Source organism: Mobula hypostoma, chromosome 16 (assembly GCF_963921235.1).
Source record: "Mobula hypostoma chromosome 16, sMobHyp1.1, whole genome shotgun sequence".
Taxonomy (NCBI): Eukaryota; Metazoa; Chordata; class Chondrichthyes; order Myliobatiformes; family Myliobatidae; genus Mobula; species Mobula hypostoma.
In genome coordinates, this window is record NC_086112.1 from 66,700,416 (window position 1) to 66,720,452 (window position 20,037).

The following is a 20,037-nucleotide window of genomic DNA, read 5'->3' on the forward strand; positions in this document are numbered from 1 at the left end:
AATTCACCACAGACCCCGTGCATCTTAATCTTCTGGATAAGCCTCCCCTGAGGGACTAAAATCCATCCACTGCCCTACCTTCATCAATCTCATCATCTTGTCAAAAAAAAAGGTTGTATAATATATACATACTTCGATAATAAATGTACTTCGAACTTTAAACATCAAAAACTCTTCCTTTATGTATGGCAGCTGCTCCTTCAAATGTTAAACTCTCTTCCTGATGAAATACTCCTCCTTTCAGACCTTCTTTAAAGCCACCTCTTTGGTGTAGTCTTTGCTTATCTATCATAATAGCTATTTCTTTGGATCAGCTGTAATTGTTATGTGATTATCATGCTGTCAAACACTGGGAATAGTTGGGATAATAAAGTACTCTTCCTATTCAGACTTGCCAAACCCCCTTCCTGCACACATTAGCAGCTGTAGCTTCAAAGTGCTGTTTCTGGGTATTGGCAGCTTGCTGGATAAAACTGACCCGAGATGAGAATATCTTATGTATGAAAAGAACATATAACAGTGCAAAGGGCCATTCAAATCAGCTGCAAAGAATGCCTCTGTAACCAGGATTGTTGTAAAAATTTTGTAATGAGCATAATTTTTTATTAAACCTCAACTGTGCCATGGTATCCTAAAATTACCAGTGAACAGTAAAAAGCTCTTTTAATGCACACTAATGAGTTATAGACTTGTGTACAGTACATAATTTCAAATTATTTAGAAGATATAAAATTTCAAAAAACAATTACTGCAAGGCAGTAAAAAGAGGAATAACGAATATGAAACAACACACATAAAAGTTGCTGGTGAATGCAGCAGGCCAGGCAGCATCTCTGGGAGGAGGTACAGTCGACGTTTCGGGCCGAAGACCCTTCGTCAGGACTAACTGAAAGAAGAGCTGGTAAGAGATCTCGGCCCAAAACGTCGACTGTACCTCTTCCCAGAGGTGCTGCCTGGCCTGCTGCGTTCACCAGCAACTTCTATGTGTGTTGCTTGAAATTCCAGCATCTGCAGATTTCCTCATGTTTGCAGTTTTAAAATAACAAATATGAGACAGTGACGAGGATGAGTACCTGAGTGAGAAAAGATCAGTAGGAGTTGCAACCACCTTGCACTGAACTTTGTTGGGACTGAGGAATTGATTGTGGACTTCAGAAAGGGGAAGTTGGGGGAGCACATATCAATCCTCAGCAAGGGATCAGAAGTGCAAAGAATGAGCAGTTTCAAGTCTCTTGGTGTCAACATTTCTGAAGATCTATTCTGGGTCCAACTTATTGATGCAATTACAAACAAGGCATACCAGTGGCTATATTTTATTTGGAGTTTGAGGAGATTATCTCCATTATGGGCACTTACCTCCCCACTATCGAGGACATCTTCAAAAGATGATGTCTTAAGAAATCGGCATCCATCATGAAAGACTCTTACCATTCAGGACATTCCCCTCTTTTCATACTACCAGAAAGATAGTACAGAAACCCAAGATGCACACACAGTGTTTCAGGAACAGCTTCTTCCCCTCCACCACCAGATTTCTGAACGGCCCATTGCATGCCAACTCACCCTTTTGCTTGCTTTTTGCACTGTTTATTTGTTATATATTCTTGTTAGTGAATTTTATGTATTGCACTGTACTGCTGATGCAAAACAACAAATTTCCTGAAATATGTCAGTAATAATAAGCCTGATTCTGATATTATTGAACAATGCTGAGTTTGGCACCTTGTCAGAGGCATCTGGATAGATTGACGGATTTGGGGCTTTGGGGTTCTAACGTTGTTCTGTCATTCATTCTTTGCTTTCTTTTTCTCTCTGTTTCGTGGATGTCTGCATAGAGTAAGAATTTCAGGTTATATACAGGTCGACCTTCACTAATCCGGCACCACTGGGACCTGAGGAGTGCCGGATTAGTGAAAATGCTGAATTACAGAAGGATCAAATTAAGCATAATCAGTGCCGGATTATCGAAGGAACTGGATTACAGGTAGGTGGATTAGTGAAGGTCGATCTATACTATATAAATTCTCTGACACTAAATTCAACCACTGAAAAATAGCCACTGTTGAGCCTTCATTGTAATTGCATCAACGTGTTGGGCGTAGGACAGATCCTCAGAGATGATGACACCAAGAAACTCGAAACTGCTCACCCTTTCCACTTCTGATCCCTGATGAGAAGTGGTGTGTGTTCCCTCGACTTCCCCTTCCTGAAGTCAATAGGATTTACTGGTAACCATCAACTATTAAATTAGCTGATCACCTGTACAGTGCTGCTCCTGAGATAGTGCTGGTAAAAATTGGCTACAGTTATCAAGGTTACCTTATAACAGTCACCGTACTACAAAAGTATTCCAATTACTTATGTGGCAAGAGAGACCATGAGACTATGATACCATGAGAGAAAGAAAGAAGTTTGATCAATTCATTTAATAAATACACTGCTAGTTTTAAAATTCTAAGGCTACGTCCACACTACGCCGGATAATTTCGAAAACACTGGTTTCCAGTAAAACCGACAGGCGTCCACACTAAGCGTTTTTCAAAATATCTCTGTCTTCATTAGAACGGATATTTGGGCGAATCTCCTCCTAATGAGCATGCGCAGGACACACAGAAAACAAGCGAAGGGGAAACAGTATACTTGGTGTGCGTTTGTCCAGTTGCAGAGTAGAAAAACTTAAAAAGGAATTGCTCTTGGCTCTCACGCAGGAGGACTTAAAACTGAAGAAAAAACAAATACTGGAGCGTATGGAGGCAACCGACAGGGAGTTCACAGACAGTATGACCCGGCTGACGACGAACATTAAAAAACTGACTAACTCTGTTGCATTAATAAAGCATCTTGTTAAATGTATAAAACATGTCTGCATCAGTGTTATCTTGTAATTCCATACAATGTAACATTAGGTTGTTACACATCTATTGTCAGAGAAGTACTTGCATAAATAGGTAAACCACCTTCATACAAGCAAGGACAGAAAACAGGGCAAAGTGAGTATACTTATTTATTCAGTAAGCTATGGGTCAAGTATTTGGTGAGTACATCTTTAACTCTTCTGGCTTCAGTCTTGTTGCCGTCTGTTCTGAAACTGTTAGGTTCTGCGAAGCGCAGAATCAAATATCGCTGTGATGATTGTACGCTCTAGTATCAATTGTTTGGCGACAATAAAGTAATAATAATAATAATAATAATAATAGAACAATGAAATGCCGCGCTGTCGCCATCTGTTCCGGCACGTCATGACAGCGGTTTTAAAAAGCTCCGGTTACCCTGTCCACACTGCAACGGATATTAGGCGTTTTCAGATTTATTCACTCTGGAGACCGTTTCTGAAAATCTCCGTTTTTGGGGGATGAAAACACCATTTTAGTGTGGACGGAGGATCAAAACGAAGAGAAAAAGCTTCGTTTTCAAAATTATCCGGCGTAGTGTGGACGTAGCCAAAGTCACAGTACACATTAACCTTTTGAACTTATCCTCTACCAATGTAGCACTGAATGGACCATCTCCTCAGATTATCAACAGCTGCCTTTTGCCATTAAACCATATGCTCAATGTTTGGTACAGATCAGACAGACAAAATCCTGGACTTTAGAAACACCTTTTCTAAATGTATTAACCTATTAAGTTTCTTTAATGTCAATATAATTCACAACCCTGTTCATCTGCTCATAACACACCACGTTAAATATTTCTCAAGTGCTCCTTAATGCTCTTTCCAATTTTCTTAATTCTGCATTGCCATAATATTTTCAACATACAGTAAGTCCCTGGGTTAAGAGCGTCTGACTTACAGACAACTCGTACTTACAAACGGACTGCCATGAAGCCTATTATATTAAAAATCTGAAAACTGCGCAGCTTCAGCGGTTCGTCGGCTCGAGGAAGGAGAACACCATCCACCATTTAAAGTCAGATCACGTTGCCGTTAACACTGTGTTTAGTGTGTAACTTTGTACTTGGCTTAAATTTTTCTCTTATTTACCCTTGTAACCATGCCTCCACAGCGTAAATCTGATGCACGTGCTGGTGATGCATCAAAGAAAAGGAAAACGATCACAATTGAAAATAAAGTGGAAATAATAAAGCAATCGGAAAGAGGTGAAACGCCATCGGTCATCGGAAAAGTGTTAGGCTACAGTCGGTCAACCATTGGAACAATTTTAAAGGATCAATTGAGAATAATGGAGCATGTGAAAGGGCTTGCCCCAATGAAAGCTACAATTATTACTAAGAATTACTATGTTTAAGATGTTTTAGTGTATTTGGAAGTGTTTCTTAAGCGTTTTATATGCATAGAAAGGTAAAATATATACTATATACTAAGACAAACATTTGACTAACTGACACTAAATAAGAACCGTATGTACCTGTTCCAACTTATCTACAAATTCGACTTAAAGACAGACTTAGGAAAGGATATCGTTCGTAAGCCAGGGACTGCCTGTATTTCCTCATTTATGATATCAAACCACTCAATTTCAAATGCCTCAATTATATCACCTCAGCCTATTCTAAGAGAAACAACCCCAGCTTTTCTCGAGTTGTGCAGCACAGAAATGGGCCCATTGGCCCACAACATCCAAGCCGGCCTTTTCATCCTTGTACATCAATCGCATTTGCCCATATTAGGTACAGATCCTTCTACGCCTTGCCTATTCAAGAGCTTGTCTAAATGCCTGTTAAGTGTATAATTGTATCTGATTCAACCACCTTCTCTAGCAGTGTTCTCAAAGTCAACCAATCTCTGTAAAAATAAAACTTACCCCTCAGATTCCCTTCAGAACTCTTTCCTTTCACCTTAAAGCCATGTCATCTGGCTTTGATACTCTTACTTTGTGAAAAAGACTTTGACTATCTACCCTCTCTATGCATCCTATAGTTGAGAGACCTCTATCAAGTCATCCCTCAGCTTCCTTTGCTCCAGGGAAAATAAGCCCAGCCTATCCAATCTCACCCCATAACTAAGACCACCATTCCAGGCAACATCCATCAGAAACAATGACATACATGACCAAGAAAGCGCACCAGTGTCTCTATTTCCTCAGGAGACAAAAGAAATTTGGCATGTCCCCTTTGACCCTCACTAATTTTTAATGATTAACCATAGAAAGATTCCTATCTAGATATATCATAGCTTGATATGGTAACTGTGCTGCCAAAGACCACAAGAAACTACAGAGAGTTATGGACACAGCTCAGCATAGTCATGGAAACCAGCCTCCCCTACATGGTCTGTGTCTACACTTCTCACTGTCTTGGTAAAGGAGCCAACATAATTAAAGACCTCTCTCATCCCAGACATTCTTCTCTCCCTTCCCATTGGGCAGAAGATACACCAGGTTCAAGTACAGCTTCTACCCCACCATTATAAGGCAACTGAATTGACCTCTTGTATGTCAAGATGGACTCTTGACCTCACAATCTTCCTTGTCATGGCCTTACATCTTATTGCCTGGCTGTACTGCACTTTCTCTGTAACAGTAACATTTTGTTCTGATTCTGTTATTGCTTTTCTATTGTACTACCTCAGCATACTGATGTAATGCAGCAATCTGTATAGGTCAAATGCAAAACTGTATCTTGGTACATAACAACAATAAATCAATATAACAATCCTGGTGAATCTCCTCTGCACTGTCTCTCTAGACCACCACATTCCTCCTATGGTGTGGTAACTAGAAATGCACACAACAGCCCAAGTGTGATCTAACCACTGTTCTGTAAAATTCCAACGTCATGTCCCAATTTTTATTTTATATGGTCTGAGCAATGAAGGCAAGCATGTCATATGACCTCTTCACCACCTCATGTACTTATTCTGCTTTTCTGCAGGAAACCCGGATTTTGAACTGTAAGGTCCCTCTGTTCATTATTATCCCTAATGAACACTCAGTACTTCCACTACCTGCCCAGTCTCAGTTCTTTGGATCAGATCAAGTGCTGCCGTCTATAGTAGGACTATCTCTATATTGTGCCACAAAACATTCTTTGAAGGGCTTAACAAATTTTGCCCTGTCTAGCCCCCTGCACTAATGCAATTCCATTCAATACAGGGATAAATAAAATCCCACACTATAACCACCCAATTGATCTTACACCTTTTCCCTCCTCACCACATAACTTCAACACCTCATTAATAATGTTCAACTAAATGCCCTTGGAACTTTTTCAAGTGTTTTACGTTTGGTGTAAATTCCTTTGCTTTGTATTCTACTCTTGTACTAACAAAGTTAAAAACGCAATTTGATTTTCTTTAAAATCAATTATGTGTGACATGCTCAAAGATTTGGATATACAATTCGTTTTATTTCTTACTTTCCCTTCTGTTCTTTCACCTCACTTTCACCAGGACACCCCCACTGTGGTGTTTTTTCTCCTTCCTCCTCGCTGTTCACATTGCATTTTTTTGTGCCATTAATACATGCCGAAATTTGTAAATAGCAAGTATTGACGATGGCCTCATGCATCCATACCTTCATATCAAATTAAATTTTTTTTCTTGTATCTCCAGAGTAACGAAATGAATCTTGGCCATTCAGTTGATGTTCTAGCACTAATGTAAAACATTGCATCCGAATCATTTCCTGACCTGCAGACAAGAATGGGTACATTCTATCTCTTCCCAGTACAGGTTTAAAAGCTGTGTGTCCTTTCCTTCTTAAGTAAAAGGAGCAAAATCTATCAAGTGACTTGAGATGAAAAGACTAGAAGCAGACTGTTAAACTGTCAAAACATTAATAATATTGATTTAAGAGCTGGAGAATCAAGATATTAAAACTTACAACCTTATCCAGCTGCTCTTAAAATCTTTACTCTCAGTTATACCTTAGCATTTTGGATGCCCCGCACAGCGTAGCTGAGGTTTCTGAAGATGTTGCATTCCAGTCTAGCTTGCCCTTGACTACAAATAAACACTCCACCCTTTCCATCCCGAAAAAGGCACTTTCGGATTAAACAGCCCTGCAGGGTGCTGGCAAGAATCTGCGCCTCTTTATCCTTCTGCAACTCCTTCTGCAGAGTTTTCAACTCCAAATCCATTTGCAGAAGATCCGTTCCCTTCTTCTGAAGTCTGGGTGGATTAGTCCTTGACAACAAGCGACTCAGGCCGTGGGACTGGTAAGAAAGTTTATACACAGATTGCTCCTCATCTTCATTCTCGCTGCTTGTGCTCATTTCACTGTCACTGTAATCAGTGTCCATGGTTACCACCTCCCCATCACAATGATTTCCTTTCAGAATACATCTTTCCCTGTTGTAATGACCATCTTTTGTGTAGGACATCTGGAAATTTTGAGTGGAGGTCTGCTGTAAACCAGTCACGTTCTCGTTGGATTGAAAAGTTTCAAAGTTGCTTGGTGGATTCTGACAATGATTTCTGGAGTTACAAGTAGCTGATTGAGCCTGGCCTGGCGAATTCAAAACAGATTTGGATTTGGCAGCCACTGCCAAGTGTTTGCAGGCCCAATTTCTGTCAGTTGCACCAGGACCTGCCACACTCACCGATGTACTCTCACTCCCAATGAACTCCGAGTTTTCAATTATGCTAAGGGCTACATTGTGGAAATTGATGCTGGACTGGCTAAAAGTACAAAACTTCACCTGGCAGGTCCCGGGTGCATGGATATGTAGCTGCCCATTCTCTACATTGCAGTTATCAAGTTGGACGTGGCCGGAAAATGTCTGTTGATTAAAAAAAATGACAGTCAGTGTGTGCATATCAGTCATTTCATATTAAGTTACTAAGATTGCTCTTCTCAAATTTTTTTCTGTTCTCAGAATGAGGTGACACAAAGCAACAATCCTTGCCCATGTTTGGTTGTTTTGAATTAACCACACTAGATGCTGCTGAAGCCATGCTGGTCCGTAATTTATTGGGGTGGCAGGCTGCCCTTCCCAAAGGGGAACCCACTTGTTTTCTAAACAAACTGGCATCTTTGGACACTTTCGAGGCTCACACCCACAGAGGACAATGTTTAGAAACACTGAAAACCTGCAGCACAATATAGGCCCTTCAGCCCACAATGCTGTGCTGAACATGTACTAACTTTAGAAATTACCTAGGGTTACCCACAGCCCTCTATTTTTCTAAGCTCCATGTACCTGTCCAGAAGTCTCTTAAAAGACCCTTTCATATCTGCCACCACCACAGTTGCTGGCAGCCCATTGTACGCACTCACCACTCTCTGCATAAAAAACTTAACTCTAACATCTCCTCTGTACCTACTCCCCAGCACCTTAAACCTGTGCCCTCTTATGCTAGCCATTTCAGCCCCGGGAAAAAGCATCTGACTATCCACATGTTCAAAGCCTCTCATCATCTTATACACCTCTATCAGGTCACCTCTCATCCTCCATTGCTCCAAGGAGAAAAGGCCAAGTTCACTCAACCCATTCTCATAAGGCATGCTCCCCAATCCAGGCAACATCCTTGTAAATTTCCTCTGCATCCTTTCTATAGTTTCCACATCCTTCCTGTAGTGAGGTGACCAAAACCGAACACAGTACTCCAAGTAGGGAACAACAGGAATTCTGCAGATGCTGAAAATTCAAGCAACACACACAAAAGTTGCTGGTGAACGCAGCAGGCCAAGCAACATCTCTAGGAAGAGGTGCAGTCGACGTTTCAGGCCGAGACCCTTCGTCAGGACTAACTGAAGGAAGAGTGAGGAAGAGTCTCACTCTTCCTTCAGTTAGTCCTGACGAAAGGTCTCGGCCTGAAACGTCGACTGCACCTCTTCCTATAGATGCTGCTTGGCCTGCTGCGTTCACCAGCAACTTTTGTGTGTGTTACTCCAAGTAGGGTCTGACCAGGGTCCTATATAGCTGCACATTACCTCTCAGCTCTTGAACTCAGTCCCACGATTGATGAAGGCCAATGCACCATATGCCTTCTTAAGCACACAGTCAACCTGCGCAGCAGCTTTGAGTGTCCTATGGACTTGGACTCCAAGATCCCTCTGATCCTCCACACTGCCAAGAGTCTTATCATTAATACTATATTCTGCCATCATATTTGACCTATCAAAATGAACCACCTCACACTTACCTGGGTTGAACTCCATCCTCCACTTCTCAGCCCAGTTTTGCATCCTATCAATGTCCCGTTGTAACCTCTGACAGCCCTCCCCACTATCCACAACACCCCCAACCTTTGTGTTATCAGCAAATTTACTAACCCAACCCTCCACTTCCTCATCCAGGTCATTTATAAACATCACGAAGAGAAGGGGTCCCAGAACAGATCCCTGAGGCACACCGCTAGTCACAGACCTTCATGCAGTTTATGTCCTATTTACAACCACTCTTTGCCTTCATGTGGGCAAGCCAATTCTGGATCCACAAAGCAATGTCCTCTTGGATCCCATGCCTCCTTACTTTCTCAATAAGCCTTGCATGGGGTACCTTATCAAATGCCTTTCTGAAATCCATATACACTACATCTACTGCTCTACCTTCATCAATGTGTTTAGTCACATCCTCAAAAAATTCAATCATGCTCGTAAGGCACGACCTGTCTTTGACAAAGCCATGCTGACTATTCCTAATCATATTATGCCTCTCCAAATGTTCATAAATCCTGCCTCTCAGGATCTTCTCCATCAACTTACCAACCACTGAAGTAAGACTCTCTGGTCTATAATTTTCTGGGCTATCTCTACTCCCTTTCTTGAATAAAGGAGCAACATCTGCAACCCGCCAATCCTCCAGAACCACTTCCCTCTTCAGTGGTGATGCAAGGATCATTGCCAGAGGCTCAGCAATCTCCTCCCTCACCTCCCACACTAGCCTGGGGTATATCTCACCCGGTCCTGGTGACTTGTCCAACTTGATGCTTTCCAAAAGCTCCAGCACATCCTCTTTATTAATGTCAATATGTTCAAGCAGTACATTTTTGCAGCACATTTCCCTGAGAACATCTGTTCCCAATTTATACTCCCAAGTTCCTGCCTGATAGCTACATGACCAGGTTCATTTCCCAATACCAAATCAAGAACAGCCTCTCCTCTTGTAGGCTTATCGACATGTTGTGTCAAGAAACCTTCCTGAACGCACCTAACAAACTCCACCCCATCTAAACGCCTTGCTCTAGGGAGATGCCAATCAATACTGGGGAAATTAAAATCTCCCACCACAACAACTCTTATTATTGCACTGTTCCAGAATCTGTTTCCCTATCTGCTACTCAATGTTGCTGTTACTATTAGGTGGCCTATTAAAAAAAACACTATACTATATTAGTGGTAGTTTAACTGAACACAACTGCTAAGTAAATAAAGCCAGTGTATATAACAACATAGCATCAATTATATTTTATAGTTCCTCTTACCATGGCTGTGTATGACAGGAATATCTATTGAAATTGGGTGGAAAATTCAAGTGTGCAGTACTGTACAATGTCTCTCTTTTCTGGTGGATAATCCCAGTTTTGGAGGATCATCATAATGACTGTTAAATCAACCATTGTTCTTCACCATCCCCCACTCCAACAGCTTTTACTAATTTGAGTGGCAGAAGTACAAAATAATTATCTTAATTTCTATTGTAGAAAAATAAGCATTTAACTGTTTCTTTCCATTTTTGATTAACTCTGGTCTTCTGGCATCATACATCATTTAAAAGAGGTGTCTTCCCACAAATATGGAGCTCTCAGGCTCCAGAAAACCTGACTGTGGACATCCGAATTTACAAAAATTTTCTCATTTCAAAATAAAGGCTGTTCATTCTTTCAAAACAGATCACTTCAACCATTGATGGACACTGAACTTCTACTCCCAAATCAGAAATTCCTGTACCAGTAATAGATTTTACAGTGAAGGGAAACTGTAATTGTTTGTACAGAATTCTAAGGATACTGTTAATTCTTTCTTAGCTCACATAAACAAAGGAAATGATATTACCATCACACAAGAGAACAATTTGATATTTTCTCCCCCAGATCAAAAACATCCCCAGAGTTCAAACATCAACTAAGAATGTAATTCAGAAGTTAAAAGTCTAACTCAACTATGGAAGACATTTAAAATGGAAATACCATTAATCAATTAATAACTGTTTACATTATACGTCAAACGAAACTTTCTGCCAAGGTTGCTCACTCCTATTGATTGCATGATTCGTTTTGTTTTCCTTTTTGTCTGTGGGCACTGCGGGTTGGTCTTATTTTTTGGGGGATTTTGCGTGTTCCTAGCCTTGTGACTGCATCTAAACAAATAAATCTCAAGATTGTATAATTTATACATTCTTTGATAATAAGTGTACTTTGAAACTTTGAGGTATTTTGGTGTACTTAGTCTATACTAGACAATGGGGTGACCCCTTGGGCACCCTTTGAGAGAAGGGTAGTGCAGTATGATGTGATCAGAATGTACATTATATTTTCCTGAATGCTATTGGTATCGCTTTAGAAACTGAAGTAGAAAACCTCAGTTTATTAAAGAAGAACGACGTGTAGCAAAGCAAATATAGCTCCTCCTCACTTAACGAAGGATACTTTTGATGGCATCATTTCTGGTTTATCTGCCGCCCTTGTGTCTCTCGTTGTCATTCTGCAGACGTGCAGTCCTTTCATCCCCCCGTCTCTTCATCTCTTCTGCTGTTTGTTCTTTGTCTCTGATCCTGGAGATGTGAATTTCTCAGCTCCTTTGTCCCTTCCTCTCTCCTCCTTCTGTGCCTGAAGGAGACGTGCAGCCCCTTCATCCCGTCTCTTCATCTCTGCTGCACTGTCCCCGTTCTCTTTCCACGTGGCCTAATTAGGCTGACCATTTTTATTTTACCCTAATGCTGGATAAAAGATACGAAGTAGTAACATCAAAGGATGCTTATTATTCTTGATGATGTGGTTGGTGCTCTCCTAAATGGACGTGATATAGTTACCGCTATCCTTTGACTGCAGCAAAGGGCTTTATGGGTGTCTCGAAGTACGTCATTACAATAAGATTTAATTATCTCTTATTGATGGGTGGCAGTTAGATCTGTCCCAATCCTGCACATGCTGATGGTGATGAGCAGAATGTGGCCCCTCGAAATAGAGCTGCCCTGCCCTTTTGCTCCAGTAGGTGTCGCTGCTGAGGCTGGCCATGCTCATGCGTCGGGCTGTCACATCCCGATTTCCATGATGGCCGATCGGGTCTTGGGTTAAAAGGGAGCCTGTTGACTTTTGCAAATGAGCAATTTTATACAAATATATAACCCTGAATTCTGTAAGTTAACGCATTTTAATTCGATTGAGCAAAAAAAAGTGCCGCTGTAATGCACCGTTTGCGCTAATTGGAGGTCACAAACAGACAGACAGAGCATGAGAGTTTTAGTAGTATATAGATATCAGATTGTAATATCTACACATATCTTGACTTCAGGAAAAATTACTTTGTCTTGTAGAAAATTCAATTTATGGACTGTTCTCAGGAATAGAATTGGGCATTTCTGTAATCACTAATGCTGTTAATGCCATTCGATCTTTTCTGTTATGCGCAAGGGTAGGATGGGGAAATAGAGAGAGGACAGGTTCCGTCCTCCTAAGTAGCATAGAAACAGGGACAGACGTGTACTATTCACCTAGTGATGCCCAGCATTGAACCCATGCCTTTTGCAATAATAAACAGTATTTAACTTTGAATAATTATCTGAAGCACCGTGCACTTTGTAAAATAATTTATAAAGTGAATTACAGTACAGAATTATTCTTTTTGGCCAATTATGGATATGTGCTGTATTTAGGTTTCTCCTGTCCTTCTTCATTTAACCCAATAATGACCCAAAGACATAGGAGACGAATCAGGCCATTTGGGTCACTGAGTCAGATCTGCCATTTAATCTTGGTTGATTTATCATACTTCTCAATCCCATTCCCCTGCCTTCTCCCTGCAAACTTCTGACACCCTCACTAATCAAGAACCCATCAACCTCTGCTTCAAATATACCCAATGACTTGATCTCCACAGCTGCCTGTGACAATGAATTCCACAGATTCACCAGTCTCTGGCTAAACAAATTCCTCCTCATCTCTATTCTAAAGTCATTCTTGTATTCCTAGGCTATGCCATCTGGTCCTAGACTTCTCTACTACAGGAAACATCCTTTCCAGGTCCACTCTATCTAGAAATTTCAATATAAGAAAGGTTTTACTGAGATTCCCCTTGCCCCAATCTTCTAAATTTCAGTAAGTACAGGCCCAGAGCCATCAAAACACTCCTCATATGTTAACTTTTTCATTCCCAAGATCATTCTCATGAACTGCCTCTGGACCTTTTGAAATGCCAATACAACCCTCATGAGGGGCCAGAACTGCTCACAGTACTCCAGCTGCAGTCTGACCACTACCTCAAAAAGCCTGAGCATTACATCCTTGCTTTTATATTCTAGTCCTCTGGAAATGTACTCATATTTCATTTGCTTTTCTTACCACTGACTCAACCTGCGTTAACCTTTAGGGAACCTGCACAGAACTCCCAAGGCCTTTTGCACTTTCAGAACTTTCTCCCTGTTCAGAAAATAGTCTACGCCTTTACTCCTTGTACCAAAATGCATGACCATATACTTCCCTACACTGTATCCCATCTGCCACTTCCTTGCCCATTCTCCTGATGTGTTTAAGTACTCCTGCAGACCCATGCTTCCTCAACACTACCTGCCCCTTCCCCTACCTTTGTATTATCTCCAAATGTGGCCACAGACCCATCAATTCCATTATCCAAATCACTGCCATACAATGTGAAAAGCAGCGATCCCAACATCCTCACGATTTTCTTTTCGAGAGAAAAAGCTCTCTCTTCTTAGGAATTTCAGTACTACTCTATAAAGAATATTTATATCTTCTCCTTGGGAGTAAGGAGAAGCAGGGCATCCATAGATCTTTAAGTGCAGTCTAATCAAGGTTGTGAAGAGTTTTAAAATGCCTTCTCTTCTCTTCAAGCTTATCCTTCTGGAAATGAGCACAACCCTTTTAAGAAATCAATCAACTTAAAATCCTTCTTCACTGCCTTTATTGGCAATACATTATTGATGTAGTGTGTCTGAAGACCTTGCTTCCTGTTCCTCTGCTTCACTTTCTTAGTATGTTGCCTCATTCTTCCACTGAAAATGAACCACCTTACACCTAGTTCATTTACCACTTTGTAAATTTATTAAAATATTCTTTTATGTCATTAACACATAATGACTACATTCTCCCAATTTAGTGTTAATCTCAAATTTTGAAATTTGCAGTTGCAAGAAGATGTCAGAAATTGCAGTGATCAACTCAAAAAAGATACACAATGCTGGAAACCTAGAGTACCACACAGAAAATACTGGAGGAAATCAGGTCAGGCAGCATCCATGGAAAGGAATAAAGGGCCAATGTTCTGGGTCAAAACCCTTTATCAGTCCTGTTGAAAGATCTTGCCCTGAAATGTCGACTCTTTATTCCCTTTCAAAGATTGACTGAGCTTCTAATTCCCCAACCTTCTTCCACCGGCTGAAGGGCTTTAACAATACTCAAAGATTTAAACTAACTGTAGTGGGGGGAGGGGAGCGGGAGAGGCTTTAAGAATGCGATCTTAAATAAATCTTGGCCGGCTGGTGGTGTAGTGGCATCAGCGCCGGACTTCAGAGCGAAGACTCCCGAGTTCGAATCCAGCCGGCTCCCTTGCAAGATTTCCATCCGTGCTGGGTTGAGCGCCGAGCTAGCAACTCAATATGAAAGCCTGCTAAAAAAAAAAGCCATCATGACGGCGTTCCGATGACTCCACTCGGAGTTAAGGGCTTTCTTCTTCTTCTCTTAAGTAAGTGAGAGAGCAGTGGCATGGAATATTGAGAAGGAAATTTGCAAGCAATAGCATGAGCAAATGCAGAGCTAGTAAAATCTATAAAAAGTGTAAACATTTTATGGCTTTCATCTGAATGCAGTGGCATCTGCAATAAGATAGATAGCAACATTCAAATATAATCTAATAGCCATTACAGAAATTATTGTTGCAGTGTGACCAGGACTTGGCGCACAACATTCCAGGCTATAAAGTATTCCAAAAGAACAGGGGGGAGAAAAGGGAAAAAGAGGTGGGGTAGTGTCCCTAATTAAGTAATGTACCAGAGCAGTGCTGTGTTGAGATAACAAAGGTAGAGGATAGTAACATGCAACTGGTTGGGTTGAAATCATGAATAGCGGGGGAAGACAACACAGGCTGAGGTAACCTATAGGCCCCTAAAGTGTTATATTATGGAGAAATGGCGCAAAGAATAATGGGAAATACACAAGATATGTTTGAAGAAAAACGTTGTGAAAGAGTTTAATCTACATATTAATGGAACTGGCATGGGGTATCACAGAAAAATTTATGCAATGCGTCAGGGATTGCTTCTTAGAATAGTATGTTATGGAACCTACTTGGGAATAGGTTGTTTTAGATTTGGTCATGAGTAATGAGGAAGGATTAAGAAGATTGTGTGGTTAAAGATTTCCTAGTAGAAAATAGCGACCACAATTTGAAAGAATTCCAGATGCAGTTTGAGGGCAAATGAGATAAGACCAAAATCACTGCCTGCAAGTTAAATAAATGAAATTATGATTTTATGAAGAACAAATTGTCTAAGGTGGACTGGAAAAATAAACTAAAAAGACAGGTCAGTAGATGAACAGTCACATATATTCAAAAGTTGGTCTATAATGCTCAGGAAGGGCTTTATCTTAATTAGGAAGAGGGATTCCATGAGAAAGAGGCACACCCATGGTTAACAAAATAAGTCAAGATTTAATTAAGAGTTGAGATTTGGTATGTCACAAAGAGTTAGTCAGGGACTCATACAGCATGGAGACAGGCCTTTTGGTCCAACTCATCCACGCCGGTTTGTGTTGCCCAGCAGGTTAGAGCCATCTCACCAAGCATTCCAATTGGTTAAATCATTGTCTGATATAGAGGTGCCAATCGTAGGAATCTAAGAGGCTTTAAAATGCTGTAGGCTCAGCCAGCTCCATTACAGGCACCAACTTCTCCATCATCAAGCGCAACTTCAAATGGCGGTGCCTCAAAAAGGCGGCATCCATTATTAAGAACCTTCACCATCCGGGACATGCTATCAGTATGGAGGTACAGGATCCTGAAGACCCACACTCAACATTTAGGAACAGCTTCTTCCACTCAGATTTCTGAACAGTCTATGATCTCATGAACACCACCTCACTATTCTTCTTTTGCACTAATTACTGCAACTTGGAGTAATTTGTTATGCTTGCGCTGTACTGCTGCCGCAAAGCAACAAGTTTCACAATGTATGTCAGTGACAATAACCCTGATTCTGAAGAATTGAGTTATATCATTCTTGCAGAGATAAAGGAGAGGTTCTGGTCATTTCTCTTTCGTTCTTCACTAGTGCACAGTTTTTGCAGTGGGAAAGGCAGTGGTGTGAAGTCAGGGAATCCTCCTATGGCCCCGATGACTACATCTGTGAGAAGTGCATCAAGCTGCAGTGCCTTGCAGACCATGTTAAGGAGCTGGATGACCAACTGATCATTCGAGAGACTGAGATGTTGATAGACAAGAGTTAGGGGTTGCATCATACAGAGCAATCTGGGTAAACATCAGAAAGGACAAATAGAATAAGCGATGATGCAGAGTACCCCTGTGGCCATTCCCTCAGTAACAAGTATAACGCTTTGGATACTGTTGGGGGGGAGGGGGACAAACTACCAGGGGAAAGCCACAGCGGCCAGGTGTCTGGCAGTGGGACTGGTTCCGTAGCTCACGGGGAGAGAAGAGGAGTATGATACTGATAGGGGATTCACTGGTTACCGGAACAGACAGGAGATTCTATCAATGAGAACGAGACTCCTGGATGTTGCCTCCCAGATGCCAGGGTCAGGGGCTCGGATTGGGTCCACAGCATTCTTCAGGGGGAGGATGAGCAGCCAGAAGCAGTGGCTAAGGAGATGGTGCAGGAGGAAGATAATTGTGCTCTCTTCCAGGGCAGGTGGGGCCTGTACAAATGGGACTGAACTGGAGGAGGACCAATATCATTAAGGGAAGGTTTGCTAGTGCTGCTTGGTGGAACTTAAACTAGAGTTACAGGAATCAAAGTGGCACAGCTGCAAGTGGAATGACTGTGGGCAAAGTAGATGATACGCCTACATAGAAAGATAGGAATCGTCTGGTTAATAAGCCTGGTGGGACTAATTTCCAGAGATGAGTCTAATTCAAAGCAAGAGTTATGTAGTGAAGACAGATGGACTTTGAGCATAGACCAGTACATGGAATGTTTTTGCTTTTAGTGAGACTTGGCTGCAGACTGGCAGCTCAACATTCCAGGATTCTGATGTTTCAGACATGATACAGGGTGGAGTATTAAAGAGGAGGGGTGGCATTACTCGTCAGGGAAAATGTCACAGTAGTGCTCAGACAGGACACACTGGAGAGCTCATCTACTGAGGCAATATGGGTGGAACTGAGGAATAAAGCAAAGATGTCCATACTATTCAAACAGTCAGTAGAATTTAGTGAACCAAATTTATAGAAAGATAGCAGATAATTGCAAGAAACACAAGGTTGAGATAGTAGGCTATTTTAACTTTCCACATATTGACTAGGACATACTGTAAAAGGATTGGATGGGATAGAATTTGTCAAATGTGTTCAGGAAAGTTTCCTTAAGTTGTATGTAAAGGTTCCAACTACAGACAGCACAATATTGGATCTCCTCAAGGAATGAGACAGAAATGTGGGTAGGGAAACACTTTGGATCTAGTGATCATAATTCCATTAGTTTCAAGACATTTATGCAGACCGAAAGGGCTGGTTCTCGGATTGAGATTCTAAATTGGAGTAGGCCAATTTTAATGGCATCAGAAGGCAAATGGCAGGGATACAGTGGGATGGGCTGTTTTCTGGCAAAGAGATGCTTGGAAAGAGGGAGGTTTTCAAAAGACAAACATTGAGAATACAGGATCTGTATGTTTTTGTTAGAATAAAAGGCAAGGCTAACAAGTTTTAGAGAACCTTACTACAGAGGGATATTGAAGTCCTGGTAAAGAGAAAGGAGGCATACATCAGGTATAGACAGTTAGGATCAAATAAAGGGCTTGAGGAGCTTAAGAAATACAGGATAACACACAAGAACAAGATCAGGAGGGCTAAAAGAGGACATGAAGTTACTCTGCCAGATAAAGTGATTGAGAATCCCAAGGGTTTCTATAGCTATATTAAGAGCAAAAGGGTGGCAAGGGACAAAATTGTTCTTGAAGATCCGCATGTTTATCTATCCATGAAAACAAAAGAGGGGTGATAGTACTGTAAACATGAAACGAGCTACCAGTAGAAGTGGTAGATGTGGGCACAACTGTAATGTTTAAGATAGGTCTGGATAGGTAAATGAATGAGAGGGGTTTGGTGAGATATGATCCTGGTGCAGGTAGATGGGACTATGGAGAAGTCAGCATGGACCAGTTAGGCCAAAGGCCTGTTTCTGTGCTGTAGTCCTCTAGGACTCTAAATTGAAAAGGATGGGTAGATCTGGTGGTAGACTAGACAACTGGAGTTTACAGCATCTAGAGCAAAAAGAATAAAGAATGCTCAATAGGGTGGAACAATAAAGAGCAATACCAAAACAAATACTAGAGTTTCTAGGGATATACAGATAAGGCGCAGTGAAGGGAAATGTAAGAACTCTAGAGAACAAGAATGGCGAATTATTAACAGGAAATGAAGAAGTGGCAGATACGTTACCTAAACTCAAGAGGTTCTGCAGATGCTGGAAATCCAGAGCAACACACGCAAAATGCTGGAGGAACTCAGCAGGTCAGACACATCCATGGAAATGAATAAACAGTTGATGTTTCGGGCCAAGGCCCTTCTTCAGGACTGAGAAGGATGGGAGAAGAACGCAGAATAAAAAGATAGTTGGGGGGGGGCTAGGAGGACTAGCTAGATGATAGGTGAAGCCAGCTGAGTAGGAAGGGTAAAAGGTTAGAGAATGAGGAATCTGATAGAAGAAGAATGGACCATGGGAGAAAAGAAAGAAGGGGCAACAGGGGAAGGTGATAGGCAGGTGAAGAGAAGAGATACTGTAAGAGGCCACAGTGGGGAACAGAAGAAGGGGCCAGGGAGAGAATTTTTTACCAGAAGGAGAAATTGATGTTCATGCCATCAGATTGGAGACTACCAGGTGACTATGAGGTCCTGCTCCTCCACCCTGAGAGTGACCTTGTGACAGAGCAGGTCTGCCACAAGTAATTTCTTCCTCCATACCCCACTGCCCCCAGTAACCCCGTAATTCACAATTCTCATTATCCCGGTATGGCAATGCTGAGATTATGCTTATCGGGTGTACTTGCCAGGCTAATGCCAGCATGGACACTTCTGTCTGTACTTGCACACTCCAGGACAGTGAGATTGATGCGCCCTGTTTACTGCTGCTTCGGGGTGGGGCATCTTAAAAAGGTGCCTGTTTGTGGTGGCACATGTTTTGTGCTGGCTCAGTGGCAGTGTTCATTTTGGAGGATGGGGAAGAGTGCTGGCTAGTGGAAAATGGTTAATTGTTGGTTGACTTTGTTGTGGAATGTCACTGTGAGGAGTGTATTATGGACATTTGAGAGTGTGAAGAAGGATGTGAATTCCTGTGTTTTGGTTTTTGTGTAATTATTTTGGGCTCATGGTAACAATTCCCCCTGCATTCCAAAGAATGGCCTACCTCTCTCTCCCAGAGTAAGGAGATCTTTAACTAAAGGGTTCATTTTGGTGTAACTGGGGAGGAAGAGGGGGCCTGGTAAGACCAGGTGTACTACTTCAGACCGATGTTTTGGAGCGAAAGACCTAAAGGTCCAATGGTATGTGTGTGTGTGTGTGTATATATATATATATACACACACACACACACACACACACACACACACACATATATATATATACACACACACACACACATATATATATATATATATATATATATATACACACACACACACACACATATATATATATATATACACCTGCATTTTCTTTTTTGTCATTTTGTTAGTTCGCAATTTTTTTTGTACTTTTTCCAAAAAGTTTTCTACCACTGGCACAC

At 41.4% G+C, this 20,037-nt stretch overlaps 1 protein-coding gene across 2 annotated transcripts in view; it reads right to left on the reverse strand.

The window, feature by feature from the left end:
• The window catches only part of fbxo10 (F-box protein 10), a 131,412-nt gene that overhangs the window by 60,352 nt on the left and 51,023 nt on the right, over positions 1 to 20,037 (reverse strand). The window contains exon 3 of one of the 2 annotated variants that reach the window (XM_063069225.1): positions 7,603 to 7,683. In XM_063069225.1, coding sequence (XP_062925295.1) covers positions 7,603 to 7,683 — 81 coding nt within the window. Of the gene's footprint in view, positions 1 to 6,828; positions 7,684 to 20,037 lie in introns of both variants that reach the window. The other variant, XM_063069224.1, reaches the window with a different exon arrangement.